We start from the raw sequence: 18,283 nt of genomic DNA, 5'->3' as shown, positions 1-18,283 counted from the left end.
GATTCCCTGTATTGGGAAGGGAGAAACAGGAGGCGTCTGTTATGGTGGCTTTGTGGAACTACATTTTAGAAACAATGTTATAATACAGTTTAAGGCGCCATATGGAAAGACTAGGGCTCAGCAGGGGCAGAGCCTTTAAGTCGGTGTTCTAAGGCTCTTTCCAGCTGCAAGATTCTAGGAAGGAAGGAAAGAAAAAGATACTGTGGTGGTGGTGGGGGGGGGGGGGGGGGGAACAAAAGGTCCTCTGGCAGATGATTTTTTTAAACATCCCAGGTAACTTTTGGACAGCGTGCTCTTGACGTTGAATACCGGTGACTTCCCTCAAGGAGGAAGGGCTCGAATTACTACTTAAAACTACTAAAGACGCGATTAGCACGCACTGGGACACCACTGGGTTTTCTAAAAAGAGGCGGCTCTGACCCTCCCACCGGCCTAGGGCAGAGGCCCGAGGAGGGGTGTGCGCGAGTGGGTGTGCGCTGGGCAGCGGCCACCGAAGGAGGGGCTGAGGGTGGCTCGGGGCCCGCGCTTTTCCCCGCCGCCCTGGTAGCGGCGGCGGCGGCTGCGGCCACCGGCATGGCAGAGATGCGGTCGGGGCCGCCAACCGGGCTGCAACTCAGCGCGCTGCCGGACCACTCGCCGCTGCTGCAGCCCAGCCTGGCGGAGCTGCGGCGCCGGGCCCGGGAGGAGGACGTCCGGTTCGCGCCGCTGCCACTCACTGACTCTTTTCTACTGCGGTTCCTGCGCGCCCGGGATTTCGACCTGGATCTGGCCTGGCGGGTAAGCGCTGCGCCTTGCCAGCGGGGCTGGGCGCCTGAGGCTTCGCCTAGATCCCAGCGGACGCTCAAGGTGCAGGCAGGACCCACTGGATCCTAACGCTATCGAGCGTGGGCGCTGTGCTGTAGGTGTTCCAAGAAATCCCGCGCGGGTCCTTCCAGTTCTTTTAAGTTAGTGGAAAGAGGGAAACTTAGTTAAGTGTTGAAGCCTTTGGGGGAATAGCAAGCACTGGAATTCGACCTAGATAAGTCTCCCGAGCCCGTAATGTTTTGAGGGAAATGCCTTCCTCTCCCTGGAAGAAAAACCTGTGATAGTAAAGCAAAGTAGGAGAAGCAGGCATCTCAGATCTTCTGATCTACGAGTTGAAAACTACGTGTGGTGAGGAAAATGATATTGCCGGTAAAACTGAAAATCCGAAACCATACCCTAGCAAAATGGTATTATCAATAGTAATATTTAAATGTCAAGACAGTAAAGCAGCCCAGTATATTTTGAATCCAGGGGAGCCATGGGGGCAGTTCTTTTTATGTTATCAACTGTTACAACAATTTGAGAGAAAGGGTGGAATTAGAGAGATGCGACCTTGAATTTGTTACTTGGGGTTCATTGTCCTTATCTGTTAAATAACGGTGAGAATGCTTATCTTGTTGATTGGTTGTGAGGATTGAACATTAACCAGTTTAACGGTTAGAACAAGATGTGCCCAGAACAGTGCCAGGCACATGGTAAGCACTAAGCAATTGGCCGGATCTAGCCCTTTTTCTGAGCGCCTTGCTCAATGTCGTGCTGCTTGGGACGGCATTCCTAGAACAGAATTCCAACTTGCCTCACTGAGTTGCTTTTTTTTTTTTCCCCTGTTTTAACAAAAATTTTATTGAAAAAAGTAATTAGTGAAAATATCGCAGATAATACAAGATAGTAAAACGTTCAAAGTAAGTTAAAAACTTACTTTCTGAAAGCAACTTTCTGAAGGAAAAAAAAAATTTTTTTTACCTCCAATACCCAGGGGCCATGTCTGTCATCTGTTTCTTGTTTACTTTTTCAGCCATGGTCTACGTTCACATAAGCAGGCACATGTGTGTTTTGCCTTTTTCTTAGCTGACTTATCAGGGGGATCGTCTTATATGATCAATGTTCACATACATCTTACTCATTTTGGAGCTGATGCTAAGTCACAAAATGAATATATTACATATTAGGTAAGATATTCATTTACCTAACCAGTCCTCAGCTTTTGGATGGGATTTTTCCAACTGATGCAAGTGCTGTCTTCACGCTGTGCATTCTTTCTTTCAGTGATTTTTGGACTTCTACTATTTGCCTAGTAGTATACAAGATGCAATGAGCAAGGCTTCTGTGGTTTCTTCCATCACTGACTGTGCATTCTGGTGTATCTTCATGCTTCATCTTGTGCATAAATAGGGACACACCCTCATTGAATAAATTCAGCTAGCAAAATTGCTGAATGAAGTGAGAAATGCACTTTTCAGTCTTGAGGAATATAAAAAATGATCTTCCAGAAGGTTTACACTAATTTTATCAGTCTCATATTACATACTAGATTTTGTTTGTGGTATTGGGGGTTGAACCCAGGGCCTCACACATAACAAGCAAAGTGCTCTACCACTGAGCTATCTTCCATCCTTTATTTAAAAACAATTATTTTAAGATAGGTCTTGCTAAATTGTTGAGGCTGGCCTTGTATTTGTTAGAAGCCTCTGGAGTAGCTGATGTTGCAGGTGGGTACTTCCATGTCTGACCGAGAAATGGCTTGTCATTGTTATTATAACATGCATTAATTTTGTTAAAAAGTGAGGAAAATATTTAATATAGCTAATCTTTAAAAATTATTTTTACCTTAATTGCCTATTTTGCCATTTGTTCATTTTTATAACTTACTGATTCATAAAGTAGTCTGTGTATATCAAGAAAAATAGTTTGATGCCTGTCTTTTGACATTATTATACTATTTTCCTTCAGAAGACTTGGTATTATTTTTATTGTGATCAAATGTATTGATTGATTGTTTTTTGATTACTCTTCGTTGTTTTGCTTTTGATGCTGGCAGTTGAACCCAGGGCCTCATGCATGCTGAGCACTTGCTCTCCCACAGAGCTATACCCTCACCCCCTACATTTGGGTTTTATAAACTCTTCAATCCAGACTTTTCCCTAGAAAGGATGACTTCTCTTTTTTAGCTGGTATGGTTGATCTACTAAAATTTATTTTGATTTTAGGAGTAAAATAAGAATACAGTTTTCTTTATTTTTGTGAAGTTCAACGGTTATGCAAGTGTCCTAACATCATGAGTAATAAGCTATTGAGTACTCAGTGGTAACTGAAAATGAAGACTTAATCTCAGGTCTTGTGAAGAATGCAGTTTAAATGAGGTATTGAACATATATGTATGGAGATAACTGATAATAAAATGCTGTGATTGGCTGATTTCATTTTTGCTGCTTTTTAAAAAGTAATGTCTAAGTACAAAAAGAAATAAAATTTGCCTTCATCCTCTGTGACTTAGATATTCTGTCTTCCTCATTTTATTGAATGTTTTTTATTTCACTGTGCCCTTGAAGAACTGGCCAGCAGGACTGTGTCAGAATCCACTGGACAGTAATCAAGTTTCTGTCTGTGACCTCTTTGTCTTAACTTTTCTGCCAACTGGAGAGGAAAAAGGAAGGGGTAAAAGTGTGAAACTGGCTTTTCTTTTTCCTCTACAGTGTTAGTTAATTCAAATCAAATTCCCTATTCATAATATATAAGTCCTACTGTTTTTGTAGGAAGAAACCTTGATAAATGCACTGGTTATAATGAAATTTTTCACTATTCTAGTATTTGTATTTGAAGTTATAATAAATAAATAAGGTTTTCTAGTCCTAATAGCTAACATGCTTATGAAATGTCAGGTACTTTTTAGAGTAGTATTTGCATTATTGTTTCATTTTAGAAGAAATTGAGGTACAAAAGGTAAGTAGCTTGTCAAAAATCATGTACCTATTAAGTGGAGCAGGGATTTGAACTTGGGTGGAACTCAGGAGGGCCTATGCTGTCAGTTACATGCACTAGTCCTTTTGGTTTGAAACAATGAAAAAAAAAAATCATCCACTCCTCTGTTTTACAAATTCTCATGAATTCCTGTCTTTTATAAGTGAATATTTCAGTTCCTTCTATTTTTGCTTTCTATTGTTGTGGTTTGAATATGTTTTGTCCCCTCCAAATCTTATATTGGAGTTTAATCCCCATTGTGAGGAACTTTTAACCAGAGTATGGTGTTTGGAAGCAAGGTCTTTGGAAAGTGATTGGGATTTGCTAAGGTCATCAGGGTGGAGTGCGCATGACAGAATACTGATTGATGGCTTTATAAGAAGAGCAGGAGCGTCTGGCTACTCCAGAGGCCATGACAGGAGAATCTCAAGTTAGAGGCCAACTGTGGCAACTTAGGAAGACTGCGTCTCAAAATACACTAAAAGAAGGACTGGGATATAGCTTAGAAATCGAATGATCCTGGGTTCATTCCCAGTTAAGAAGAAGAAGAGGAGGAAGAGGAGGAGGAGGGAGGAGAAAGAGCAGCAGCAAGAGGGAGAAAGACCACAGTGCACACACTTGCTGTCTCTTGCAGTCTGATGTCCTGTGGCCCCTTGAGACTCTGTCAGGGAGAAGGCCATCAGAAGATGTGGCCCCTAGGACCTTGAATCAGAACCATGAGCCAAAAAAAAAACCCTTTTGTTTATAATTTACCTAGTTTGTGGTATCATTGTTACCAATAGAAAAGTAAGATGTGATTTTTTTAAATCCTTTAGTTATCTTCATAGTTTTCCCAAAGATTTCAAAACTTTCAAATTTCCGTGGATTCTCCCTGCTAATTTCCCTCTAAATGTAGCTTCTTTAGTGAAACTTAACCATATCACATGGCAATTTCAGTCTGTACTGTGCTCCTGAGAGTTATTATCCTTAAATGAATGTGTAATTTCTCAGAGCTTTATTTTTCTTATCCATCTAATGGTCTCACTAAGTTGCTAAGGTTAGCCTTGAACTTGGGATCCTTCTGTCTCAGCCTCTGGAGTAGCCAGACTCTCCCACTCCTATTCAACCATGAGGGCTCCACTCTGATGACCTTAGTTAACCCAGTAACTTCCCAAAGTTACCCCTCAGGGTAATTGTGAGGAGAACTTGAGGTTACTCTGTTAGACCCTGTAAGAGTGGCATGAAGACAATTATTTTGTTTGAAAATACATGAAAAATGTTAAGAGAAATCTTTACAACAAAGCATGGTTAAAACATAACACTTTAAATATTTTTTAATTTCTAATTTTTTATTTTTTTAATTTAATTTAATTTTTTTACAAAACAGGCACTTTCCCATAATGAATATCCATTTGCAGCCATATTTTGGTTGTAGTGGACATAGGGTAATTTGAGAACTGCTCAATAATAGTTCATTTTGGACATTTATTTAATGTATTTGCATCAACTGGATCTGTGAGTTTATTTATCAATGGAAGAGTAATAATCAAAGATCTAGGTTTAGATCTTCCACTTTGCAAAAGTTAAGTGTCAGAGGTATGAAATTTATTTGTGCATCTTTACAGAAATCAGTTTTTCAAATGTGTGGACTCAGCTGATTTATTCATGCATTGATTCATTCTTTTGTTCAACACATATTTTTGTCCCCTGGGAGCCAGCTATCTACAGAAATAAATAAGCTGAGCACCTTGTCCATATTACCTAAAAGATTTCTTCTAATGAAGCCACAACTTTTATCGTTCCTCAGGAAAATAAAGGCATTATTTTTAGATAGTTACTAATATTCCCTTTTAGCATTTTGCATGGATCAGAATTAAAAGTCTTGCTCTTATGTCTGGGGAAACTCTCAAAAAGTAGTGAGCGTTGTAAATTGCTGTTGATACCTGTTCTGATACTCCCTAAGACAGGAGGAGGAAGGGAAATTCATCATATAGAACAGGATGAATATACCAGAACCTACAATGTGCTGTTGTTCTTTTTGCCTTTGGAAACTGTTATTTAGGTCACCAATTATTTCTTGGTTGGCACACTGACTTCTTTTTTTTTTTTTTTTTTTTTTTTTTTTGTTAACCTCTCTGTTGCATTTAGCTCTCAGTAATATTCTCTTTTTCTCTTTTAAAGTTAAGAAGAGTTCATTAAATAACAAGGTGAAAGAGAGGGAGAGGGACACAAAGAGACGGAGACAACATCAGAGGAGGCAGGCAGGGTGATGCTGATGACTTAGGACACCAGGATGCTCCTCTTCTCTAGTCAAGCCAGCCTCTCTCCCTGAGCCATTCCCAGCCAAGGATACTTTCTAGGGCTCACAATTTCAACCTCTACTTGCTGTATTATTTGTAGTTTCTTCTCCAGATCATTACTACTTTTTGTGGCTATAGTTACCATATTTACTCTAATGAATTTCAGATATAAAAATCTGATTTTCCTTTTGTCTGAACTGTGATCCCACATTGCTACCAGGTCACTTTAAACTGAAAAAAAATTACTGTTTTTTAATAAAAATTGAGAAGGATAAAAATCATAAAGAGGAAAATTAAAATAATTTTTAAATGCATCCTTTGCTGTAGTATTCTTTATAATAATATGTTGATTAGCCATCTCTGGTTTTTCTTTTGGGGTTGTGGGTGGTGGGAACAAAGTAGGATTCCTTCAAACCATGTTTTGCCAAGATTTTTTATCCAGGTGTACTATTTCTTAGGCTTTCCTAATTCAGTTGATTGATTTCTATTCTTCCTTATTTCAAAAATATACTAAAGGTGGTATTTCAGTTATCTTCTGCTGAGTAATAAACATCCCAAAATTTCTTGGCTTAAAGCACAACTGTTTGTGTTCTCCAGTTTGCGCAGGGCTCAGTGGGGATGCTTCATCTTTGCTAAACATGACACCAGATGGGAACTCGGCTAGGTGAGCGTAGCCAGGATGACCTCTCAACCTCCAGGGCTTCTTTCCACGTGAACTGTTATCATTCAGTAATCTTACATGGTATCTGAGTCTCCAAAAATAAATTCAGTGCGAGGCCAACTCACACACAGGTGGAGGGAACCAAATAGATCCCACTGCCTGCTATAATGAATGGGTGTGTACACCAGGAGGGGAAGGCATGTTGGTAGCTGGCTTTAGACCCTAGCTACTCTAGGTGACAACTGAAAATTACTAGTCCTTAAATTTATGATGAACTCCTCTTACCTCATACCCTTGAGGATAGGAGCTTGGGTTCTAAAGAGGGATGCTATGGTGCCCAGCTAAAATGACACCCCAGATTAAAATCGAGATATAGTGGATTTAATGAATGGCAAGTTTCATGCAATGTCAAGGCTTTCTTACTGTTTTCACAAAATGCTTACCAGGTATACAATCTATGGACAGTATTCATTTTATTTTTCAGTTATTAAAAAACTATTATAAATGGAGAGCAGAATGTCCAGAACTAAGTGCTGACCTCCACCCTGGAAGTATTCTTGGCCTTTTGAAAGCTGGCTACCATGGAGTTCTGAGATCCAGGGATCCCACTGGCAGCAAAGTTCTTATTTACAGAATCGGTGAGTCACACACAACTCTTCTTCCGACCCACCTTCCTCATCCTCCTGCTCTTCCTTCTCTCTCCTCCTTTTATTTTTTATTGATGAATTGAATGTTTTAGTGTCTGTCTTTAAGAATTAAGGTTTCCATTTATGTTTTTAGGTCTTAACATTTACCAAATATAAGAAAAATGTTGGCAGTTTTGAGAAAATTAACAGAAACTAGTGAAAAATCCTACTTGTACTTTCCCAAAGTCAACTGTATAAGAGAAAATAAAAATGGGAAGAGCAATAGTGGGAAAAAGTGAAAAAGCTCAAGATAAGTGTTTAAAAAATGTTTAGTAGGAAATGCAAAAAAAAAGAAAAAAAAAGAAAAAGAAAAAAGAAAAAAAAGAATTCTGAACTATAAGGTATAAGCTCCATGTAATCATAGATTTATCTGTTATATTCACTGATATATCCCTAACACTGAGCACAGGGCCTGGTGTATAGAAGTCTCTTATTAAGTAAGTATTTGTGGAATGAGTGAGTAAATGACTAGTTCAATAATGCCCAGGGCTGAGGAGCAAGGGACCCGGGAAACTGTATTCCATTAGCACCTTTTTCTTTTCACTGCTTCCCTTTTTCATTATCAGGTGCTCCTAGTGATTTTGTGGGTTAGTGTTTTATCCATCCAGTCTTCTATAACTGTCATAAACTGGGTGAACTAAAAAATAGAAATTTATTTCTTACAGTTCTGAAGGCTAAGAAGTCGAAAATCAAGGCACCAGCAGATTTGATTCCTGATGAAAGCCTGTTTCCTGGATGTAGACAGACATTTTCTCTCTGTAACCTTGGCCTTTTGAAAGCTGGCTTTGGAAAGGACAAAGGTCTCTCTTGGGCCTCTTTTCATAGGGCACAATCCTGTTTGTGAAGAATCCTATCCCCATGGTCTGATCATTTCCCAAAGACCCCATCCTCATGACCTGATCACTTCACAAAGACTTTCCTACTAATTTACTGACCTTGGGAGTTAGAATTGCAACATAAAAATTGAGGAGGTGGGGGAGTGGGACACAAATATTCAGACTACAGCATTTGTGACCAATAACTTCTACTGCCTGTTTAGTTCTGTGTATGATTTTAAAAATGAGGTAAAAGAGAACTCCTACAGCTTGGTTGAAAGGACAGATATAACTAACTTCTCGTGAGTTGAATCTTGTGAATTATTATTTTATAGAAGTTTCATCCTTTTAAAAATTTTTTATTTTTTGAGATGGGGTATTTCTGTGCTCCCCAGGCTAGCCTTGAACCCAGGAGGGTTCAAGTGATCCTCCTGCCTCAGCCTCCTAGCATAGCTGGGAATATAGTGTGCTATGATGCCCAACTATTTTCCACATCTTTAAAGATTTAAATTTTATGTATTTGCATTTCTAGCCTGCTTAGAGATAAGATACTTGCCTGTAAAAACAGTTTAGTATCTGGGAAAAAGATACTGTATTTAATTCTTGAAAGGGTATCAAATGATCTGGTGTTTTTTTGTTTTTTTTTTTTTTGTCTGAGCTTGTTTGTCAAAGAATACTAAGTTAATCATTAAGCCATGATCTATAAAACAGACAATAAAATGTCCTTTCTGTTCTTTCATTACTCCACTAGTGCCAGAGACTATCGAATGATTTGTCAGCAATAAGTTCTTTAGTTCCTCAGCGATAGGGTTGCCAGTATTTGTGTTTTATTTAGCAAAGAAACCTATGTATTATAAGAATATAGGGTGTCCAGTTGTTTTTGAATTTCAGATAAACAATATTTCTTAAATATGCATGGAGCATACTTGTGCTAAAAAATTATCTCATATTTATCTGAAATTCAGCTTTAACTCTGTGTTCTATATTTTATCTGGCAAATCTACTGAGAGGTCCCAGGAACATAAAACTGAAACCAGCAGCATGTATTTGGGCTCTGCAGTGCGTGTCTGGATATCTTTCTCTCTCTCTCTCTCTCTCTCTCTTTCAGTTTGCTCATGAATCACCTAAGCAAAAGAAGTAAAAATGATATTTGGTGGTGAGAAAGAAAAGGTACTCTTTTGACCATAAGTAAGGCACTTAAATTCTAGCTAGCAATATTTCATTGAATTTTCTATGATGAAATTGTTCTATAGTAGCCACCAGCTACACATGGCTACTGAGCACTTGAAATGTGACTACTGCAACTAAGAAACTGAACGTTAATTTAAATTCATATAGTTACAGGTGACTAGTGACTACTATATTGGACAGTGGATATTAGATAATTAAGTCAGTTGACTCCGAAATTTAGGTCATAGAAAATTTTTTGATCTGCAAAGTTTGTTTGGCTCATATTTTTCACCATTGTAGCCATCAGTGTCTGAAGTAGTATAGGATTTTTTTGAATTGTGTTTATTTTTCAAATGCTCATCTGAAGGTTTTTAAAAGCAAGGATAATCTCATTGTGCCCTCCCAGGAGTCCTGATTATTCTTTCTTTTTCCAGATCTATAGGGCTTTCCTTGCTACTAGATGCTACCAATTAATATTTAAATCTGTTAAGTTCAGTCATCTAAAACATATGAAAAGTCCTCCTCAGTCCCACTCCGCCCAACCTCTGCCCCAGCCATCTCCCCAGCTCCCTCTCCTATTCTGAGCTAGACTTCTTAAGTTAGAATGTTCACCATCCATACTTTTCAATCATCCCTCAGCCCATTCTGCTCTGATTCCACTCCCAGATCTGCTAAAAAGACATCAGTGACCTTTTCACCAAATCTCATGAACACATTTAGTCCTATTTTATTTGGCTTCCAACAAAGTGAGACACTTCCTCCTTTTTAAAAAATATTCTCTTCCCTTGGCTTCTCTGATGCCACATTCTCTTCAGTCTAACTAGTGGTTCCTTCTTCTTTCTCTCCTCCTCCTCCTCCTCGTTCTCTTTCTAAAAACAAAAAATTCAGTCCTGGGGATAGAATCCAGGGCCTCACACATGCCAGACAAGTGCTCTACCAATGAGCCACATGCCCAGCTGGCACTGTTTATAGAGATAAAATAGAAGCATTTTGGGCAGAAAAAATCATAAGTAGGACCATGTCAAAATGGTGACTGTGAGTGGGGTGCAGTGGCCCATGCCTGTTATCCCAGAGGCTCTGGAGGCTGAGGCAGGAGGATAGTGAGTTCAAAGCCAGCCTCAGCAACTTAGCAAGGCTCTAAGCAACTTAGCAAGACCCTGCCTAAAAATAAAAAGGGCTGAGGATGTGACTCATTGGTTAAACACCCCTGGGTTCAGTCCCTGGTACCAAAACAAACAAACAAACCAACAAAAAATGGTGACTGTGATAGATCCAAATAGATACAGCTAGAATAGGGAGCAGGTTACATGAGCTGGATTCCCAATGTTTGCCTCATTCTTTAAATTCTGAAATCCCTTAGGACCCTGGCCTTAGCCCTGCTTCATATGATTCTTTATCTCGACCATAACGGAGAAACATGGATGTAAGACAATCCCTCTTATAGATTGTCATATAAGTATGAACAATTCCCAAATCTGTATCTTCACCCCCATCTTCTTCTTGGGGATCCAGTTAATATAACCAGTTCCCTATTCCAGCTGTATCTATTTGGATGTCTCACAGTCACCATTTTGACATGTTCCTACTTATGATCTCTTCCACCCAAATGCTTCTCTTTTATCTCAAATGGTGCCACCATCCTACCCAGTTGCTCATACCAGAAACTTTGCTTTTTGAAATTTTACCATTACTTCACATTATGAATAATTTTTCATTCATTCTTTTAGGCACTCCATCAACCTTCAGTCTGAAGACATATCGTTTTTCAGCTATGGAAAAAATTTCTCTACTATTACTATTCTTCTCTTTTGTTTCATGTCCTTTGCTATTGCTTTCTAGATCTCTTAATAGTAGGATGTTGAAATTTCTAGGTTTACCTGCATAATTTTTTTAACTTTTATTCTTACTTATCAACTCGTGTGCTAAATTTAAGAGAACTCTTCAAATAGATCTTCCAAACCATTATTCACTTACTGGCTCTGTCATTTGTTCCATCAGTTGAATTTTTTTTGATTTCACCTGATTTTTAAAAATCTTTGCCTGTTCTTATGATAGTTTTCAACATCTTCTTCCTGACATATTATATTTCTTTTAATGTCTCTTGCTTTCTTAACTTTCCTCAAGCTTTGTTGTCTTTATCTATTGAGTTTGGTTCCTCTGTTCTTTGCATATATGTGTGTAATGTTACAATTTTTGACAGATGCATATCTTTTTTTTTTTTTTTTTTTTTTTAAAGATTACCTGCCTGTCAGTCGATTAGTCATTTATGCCTGCTGCGTGTGGCCTGTCTCAGGGATGTTAGGGGATGAGTGGGATGTGTGGACAAGAAATGTCAGTACCCACTTTCAGCACAGGTCCTCCCTGTTTTCCCTGGGCGTGTGCAGCTACCTGGGTGTGTGCAGCAAGCTGGCTATTTCCTCAACACTTCATTCCCAAGCTCACATTTCCTGCTCAGGCCTGTAGGGACATGCCTTTGCTGTGTGCTGCTTGTCACTGAAAGTTGAGAGGATCAACCTGTCTGTCTGCTCCATGCATTTCTCATAGCAACCTCTTCAGTTACTATGGGACCCTACCTGCTCCTCAGAATCCAGGCCCTCAGTTTTGCCTTGTCCAGCATCTCTGAACCTGTAGCTAGCCACAGGCATTCCCATCTTAAGACATAGCTCTCTCCTGCACGTGAAGTCACGATTGCCTTTAACAGTCAAATACAGCCTGCAAGCATTCTATTTTTCCCCCCATGCTTTTTTTTTTTTTTTTTTCTTTCTTTCTTTTTTTTTTTTTTTTGGCAGTGCTGGGGATTGAACCCAGGGCCTTGTGCTTGCAAGGCAAGCATCTACCAACTGAGCTATCTCCCTATCCCACCCCCATGCTTTTAAAAACCTTTTCTTTGCCAGGAATTTCAGGAGGAAGGGAGAAACAGATAACCTTGGCCCTTAATTTAGTGTTATTCAATATGCACGATTTCTCATACATAGAATTAGTTTCCCTTTGTAAATCTTTCTGGTTCTTTATACAATGCTGAAATATGATATGCTTTTTTATTTCTTTTTCTTTTCAGCATCCTGGGACCCAAAAGTTTTTACAGCTTATGATGTATTTCGTGTAAGTCTAATCACATCTGAGCTTATTGTACAGGAAGTAGAAACACAACGAAATGGAGTCAAGGCTATATTTGACCTAGAAGGTTGGCAGTTTTCTCATGCTTTTCAAATTACCCCATCTGTAGCCAAGAAAATTGCTGCTGTACTTACTGTAAGTGAATATTTTAACTCTTAGTTATCATACTCCCAAATGCTAGTTTTAAGTTTTGTTAGTATATTTATTAGAACTTAAATAAAATTTCAAAAATGATACATATGATCCAAAAATACTAACAGGAAGTAAAGTGGAATTAATTTATGTAAAATATAACAAGCCGCAGAAATAAATGTTCAAAATTACTAACCACAGAATTTATACATTTAAATAGTAATTTGGTAAAAATCTTGTCCTAAGTTTAAAAAACTGACTCAAAAATGTTTATAACAATGATACAATAAAACGTTACGTAAATCTTGGTGCAGGTATAATTGATATGGCTTTTTTCAAAAGTTTTTTAACATGGTTATTATCTTTGACTCAATAATTCTACTTCTGGGAACCTAACTAAAGAACAATCTTAAATATTGTAAGGACTTTTTTCACCATCATAATAATATAATAATAGTTTACTGGGGCTAGAGATGTAGCTTGCCTAGCATATATGTGAAGCCCTGGGTTCAATCCCCAGCACTGGAAAAAGAATACATATTTATTTTAAAATAAAATTTAAAGGGGGAGGGAGGGAGGGAGAGAAAGAGAGAGAGAGAGAGAGAGAGAGAGAGAGAGAGAGAGAGAGAGAGAGAGAGAGAGAGAGAAAGTTAGCTTTACAATGGGGCAGGTACTTTGCTAAATGTTTCGAATATATTACCACTTAATGCACTTGCCGGGCCTGTATAACATCTGACCATTATTTTCTCCATTTTACAAATTAATAAACTCAGAGAGATAACATAGCAATGCCCAGGTACAGAGGTCATCAGCAGTGAAATAAGGATATTGAGTCTGGTAATTTGAATGTACTAGTCATGTTTGTAATCACTATACTCCTACCTATAAAGACAGTTACTACAATATCACATTTTTGTTTGGTAGTACTGGAAATTGAACTCAGGGGCACTTTATTACTGAGGTACATTCCCAGCCCTTTCTTTAGTTTTTAATTTTATTTTGAGACAGGGTCTCACTGAATTGCTGAGGATGGCCTTGAACTTGTGATACTCCTGCCTCCGCCTTATAAGTAGTTGGGATAACAGGCATGCATCACCACAGTATAATTTTTAATAGAAAAAAAATTTTAAAAACTTAATTTGTCCAGAAATAGGAAAATGGTCACTTAAATTATGGTATATCCATTTGATGGATTATTATAACAACATTGAAACTCATGATGTTCACAGAAAAAACTATTTGAACAATGAAACATGATAGGTTACAAATTATTTAGGGAGCATATTAGCAATTGTGTTTAAAATAAAATTATACGTATAAAGAACTTGGGAGAAAAAAACTTAATACCACATCCCTAAAAGCTAGGCATGAAAAGAAAAAGAATTCTGCATAACAAAATGAAGAAAAGAAAGAAGAAAAGTCTGTGTATTAACCATCTAACTTTTAGATAGGGAAACTATTGATGAGGTTTTTTTTTTTTTTTTCTTTCAATTCTTAACTTTTTAAACTTTCTAAATCAGCCTATATTACTTTGATGCTAAAGATGTATCTAAAGTGTTTGTTATGTTCTTTCAGTTTTTATGAACTTTTGATTTTCTATCTCTCAAAAAAAAATTTGGCAAAAATGTTAAATTATATTTGTCCAAATTAGTCATTGGTTCTCTAAGAAAACATTTGTATGTGATGGAGTGAAGGAATTTCTAGTGAAAGAGTGTAAGTACTTTATAGGCAAACTAATAAGTATTTTAATACTTTACCTAAGCTATAAGGAGAAACCTTGTTTAAGATCTCTTCTTCATCTAGTGACAGTGGAGTATCAACCAGACTTTTGGGTTGCTGGAATAAATAATTTTGGAAACAAAATAACACTGTAGTTACTGCTATAAGTTTGGAAAGTGTTTAAAGAACATATTTGTCTTAGGAACATAATTGCAATATTAATTTATGTTTTGTTAAGGTGGGTTTTTTTCTTTATTTTTCAAAAGGATTCCTTTCCATTGAAAGTCCGTGGCATCCATTTGATAAATGAGCCAGTAATTTTTCATGCTGTCTTTTCCATGATTAAACCATTCCTGACTGAAAAGATTAAGGAACGAGTGAGTAAAACACATTCAAGTTATTGTTTTTCTAAATCAAACATTCCAAACTTTTCATTTAAGGATTGCTTTATTATCTTCCCCCACACACCCCCATTCTCTCCATTAGTTAAATATCTTGAATACTTATTTATCAATCCAACTATTTTTATAAATTAAAATTTACTTTTAATTTCAGAACATCAAGGATATTAGTTTTAAGGCCCTGGGAAAACTGGGTCACTCATATTTCCCTGGCTGGATTGCAAATTGGTATTTTTCCCGTAGAGGGCAGTGTGCCCACAGTTATAAAAATCACAACCTTAGCACTTCTGGGAATTTATCCTACAGATATGTCTGTACATAAACAAAATTACATATATAGAGATATTCATTGCAGGAAAATGTTGGAAACTAAGAAGTGTTCATCATTAGGAGACTGGTTAAAAAACAAAAAGCTACAATACATCCACACAAAGGAACACAGCAAGTTTTTCAGGATATGTTGAAAAGTGAAATGCACAAAATGAAAACAGTGTTGATGTATGCTATCTTTCCTATAAAAAGGGGAGAATAAGAATAGGTCCTTATATTTGTATACAATTATATTAAAAGGATATATAGGAAAAATATACCTACATGGAGTAGAATAGAGGTATAGAGCCAAGCATAGATAAGGATAGGGTTGATAGCAAAACATTTCACTGTGTATCTTTTATCTTGTTTTGATTTCTAACCATGTGAGTGTGTTATTTGTGCAAATAAAAATCCATATTTTCTTCTTTAATTTTATTTATTTGGACTGAATCCAGGACCTTGTGTGCGTTGCCACTCAGTTACATTTCTGCACCAAAATTAGTATTTTTAATTAAATGTGTAACTGAAAACCATAGTACCTGACATATATGACTTAATGTCATGCTAATTAAAGCAAAAAATGTGATTTTTAAAAACATATCCTACAGAACTTTATCTTAGATATAAATCTAATAGTTTTAGAATTTTTGAAAGATTGAAAATGGAGTCGAGTTCTCAAGAAAAGCAACCACTCTTGCTGCATTAATCTGTAACAAATTCTGAGATCTTTGATTTAGGATATTGCTGTGTTGCCCAGATTGGTCTTCAATTCTTGGGCTCAAATTATCTTCTTACCTGAGCCGCCAGAGTAGCCTCAATTATAGGTCCTATCATGCCACCCTGTGTGACCACCAAGTATTTTTAAAGGCTTTGACAAATTAAATCTCAAATTATTTAAATATAAATAGTGATATCATGGATTCTCATGCTGTATTTGAATTTTAGAAACTATATTCTTTCATTTTAAGACAATGTAACATTTAGTACCTGGTCAGAAAACTATGACCCTAGAGCTTTATCTGATGGGTATTTCTATTTATCTTCAAGAACTATCCCTCAATTATCTGCCCTAGTGATGATGGCTACTTTTCATCCTACTATTTTTATAAAATCCAATTTTGTTGTTTCTTCTTTTTTTTTTTCTTTCTCTCCAGTGTAGCTTGATATAGCTGACCACCCTCTTTAACTCCTAAAGATCTAAAAATAACTATTTCTATTTTAGTTTATGTTCTGAGCAAGTACAATTTTTTTTAAATTGGACCTAATTTTTAAAAGACAAAAAAGCAAGAAAAACTTAAAAATTGAGAAGTTAAGGAAAGCAGTGAAAATCAATGAAAAAACTTGCCAAAATAGGGGAGAAAACTCGAATCTACTTTTTTCCTTTTCAGTTTTTCAGCAACACTTCACTCTTCCTATTTCTCCTTTCCTGATATGACAGAATTTCTTCTCAGTTAACTGATAGTATTTTTAAAACTTCAGAGAAAATCAAGAATTGGGTTCCTCAATGTGGGATACTCATTTCATTCATTGGTTTTCATATCCTACTGCGGTATACGTGCTTATTAAATGTTTGCTGAGTGCACAGATAAACTTTTTGCCTTAGCAATAGGAAAAAGTTATTTATTTATTTTAGCAAGATGTATTCTTAATTTCTATAGCTTTTTCTTAACTTCAGGTCATTCATTCGATGATCAACTTTTAAAGTAAAATATTTGAAAATTAAAGGTTCTTAACAATCATAATTACCTACTTTTGAACTAGCTCAGAGTATCCATTGACTATCCACATAAATCTTTCCTCATGAACCTATGTGCTCAGATGTATGCTTCTATTTGAATTAATACCAGGTAGTACATTTGTGTTATCTTCTAATAAATCTTGTGAGGTTGAGGATGCAAGTCTAAGAAAGTAATAAAATTAATAGAATCACGGTAGCACAATCTAAACATAAATAAAATTCTTAGATCCACAAGCAGAATGATAAGAGTAGTACATACCCTACTACTTTGGAAGTTATTAGAGTATCTTGTTTTATGAGGTTGATTTTTCCCTTGGAATTGCATCCAATTAGTGAGTGGCAGAGGGGGCACTTTCTAAAACATTTTGACTATTTCAGATTCACATGCATGGGAACAATTACAAACAAAGCCTACTTCAGCATTTCCCTGACATTCTTCCTCTGGAATATGGTGGTGAAGAACTCTCCATGGAGGACATTTGTCAAGAGTGGACAAATTTTATAATGAAGTCTGAAGATTATCTCAGCAGCATTTCTGAGACCATTCAATGAGAAGAAGCTATTTCGTATGGAAGGTTCCTCATTAAAAATATGAGAGATCCTATCTGATTACATAATGAAAGAAAAAGAACAAATCTTTTAAACTAATTATGCTTGTCTTATCTTTTAAAATGTTAAAATCTCTAATATGAGCAAAATGGGCATGTGGGAAGCTTTTTAAATTTTTAATTGTATTTTTTTAAAAAAACTTAAAAAGTAATTAAATGTTAGAATGCCTGAAGGACAGAGAAGAGATTCTTGATTTTTACACTTGAAGAACTAACATAGTTATTTCTCAAGTGACTGTTCATGTGTATTTTTGTATGTTTTTGAAAAGTTCCATTTTAAACAAGTTTTCGGATTACATTGGTTTGGTAATAGGTTTATAAATAGTTCAGTGAAAAATACTATATAAATCAACTAAAGATGAAAACCTATTAACACTTATTTTGGGTGCCAGATTAAATTATAATTCAGATTAAAATCTGAATATAGCTTTACAGATATTTCTAGGGGTCATCTGATGGCTCATCTCAGGGAAATTCTATTTTAGCTTATTTGCACATTAGAAACTTTTGACTGCAGAATTTTTATGCCATACTATTCTAGTTAGCATCTACAGGTCTCCAGGAAATTAATGATGTTGATGTAATTAATGAAACAAATTTAGAAAATACTTCAAACACAGTTGATGACTTTCAATTTATTCTCAAATAAATAAAAAATAATTTTGACTTCTGTTTATGGTTATTCTTATAATGACTACACGGATATTTAGAGAGAGAGAAATATTTAATTATCTTTTACATGGAATGTTTTAGTTGAAAAATCAATAGAACTACACAAAGGAAAGGAAATGTTTATATTTAAAAATCATTATCAATTACTGCTGTTTAGATTATTCATAAAACAACTTGGGTTTTACTATTATATTAGAATATTCTAACTAAA

The 18,283-nt window shown here is 36.4% G+C and overlaps 1 protein-coding gene across 1 annotated transcript; it reads left to right on the top strand.

The window, feature by feature from the left end:
* The first annotated feature begins 489 nt into the window (after positions 1–489).
* TTPA (alpha tocopherol transfer protein) lies at positions 490–18,070 on the top strand. The gene is made up of 5 exons (XM_079150328.1): positions 490–777; positions 7,187–7,340; positions 12,432–12,625; positions 14,608–14,718; positions 17,171–18,070. The coding sequence occupies exons 1-5, from the start codon at positions 574–576 to the stop codon at positions 17,342–17,344; spliced, it is 837 nt and encodes a 278-aa protein (XP_079006454.1). The 5' UTR covers positions 490–573; the 3' UTR covers positions 17,345–18,070.
* The last annotated feature ends 213 nt before the right edge of the window (positions 18,071–18,283 follow it).

This window comes from Sciurus vulgaris (assembly GCF_902686455.1).
Source record: "Sciurus vulgaris genome assembly, chromosome: 1".
Taxonomy (NCBI): domain Eukaryota; kingdom Metazoa; phylum Chordata; class Mammalia; order Rodentia; family Sciuridae; genus Sciurus; species Sciurus vulgaris.
Note: the sequence above shows the minus strand (reverse complement) of the source record. Positions and strands in the feature narration are given on the sequence as shown.

Excerpts from the sequence above, each read along its gene's own strand:
- TTPA (XM_079150328.1), top strand. The coding sequence starts at position 574 with ATGGCAGAGATGCGGTCGGGGCCGCCAACCGGGCTGCAACTCAGCGCG. Across the intron at positions 778-7,186 it reads ACCTGGATCTGGCCTGGCGG|TTATTAAAAAACTATTATAA; the intron begins GTAAGCGCTGCG and ends TTTATTTTTCAG. Across the intron at positions 7,341-12,431 it reads AGTTCTTATTTACAGAATCG|CATCCTGGGACCCAAAAGTT; the intron begins GTGAGTCACACA and ends TTTTCTTTTCAG.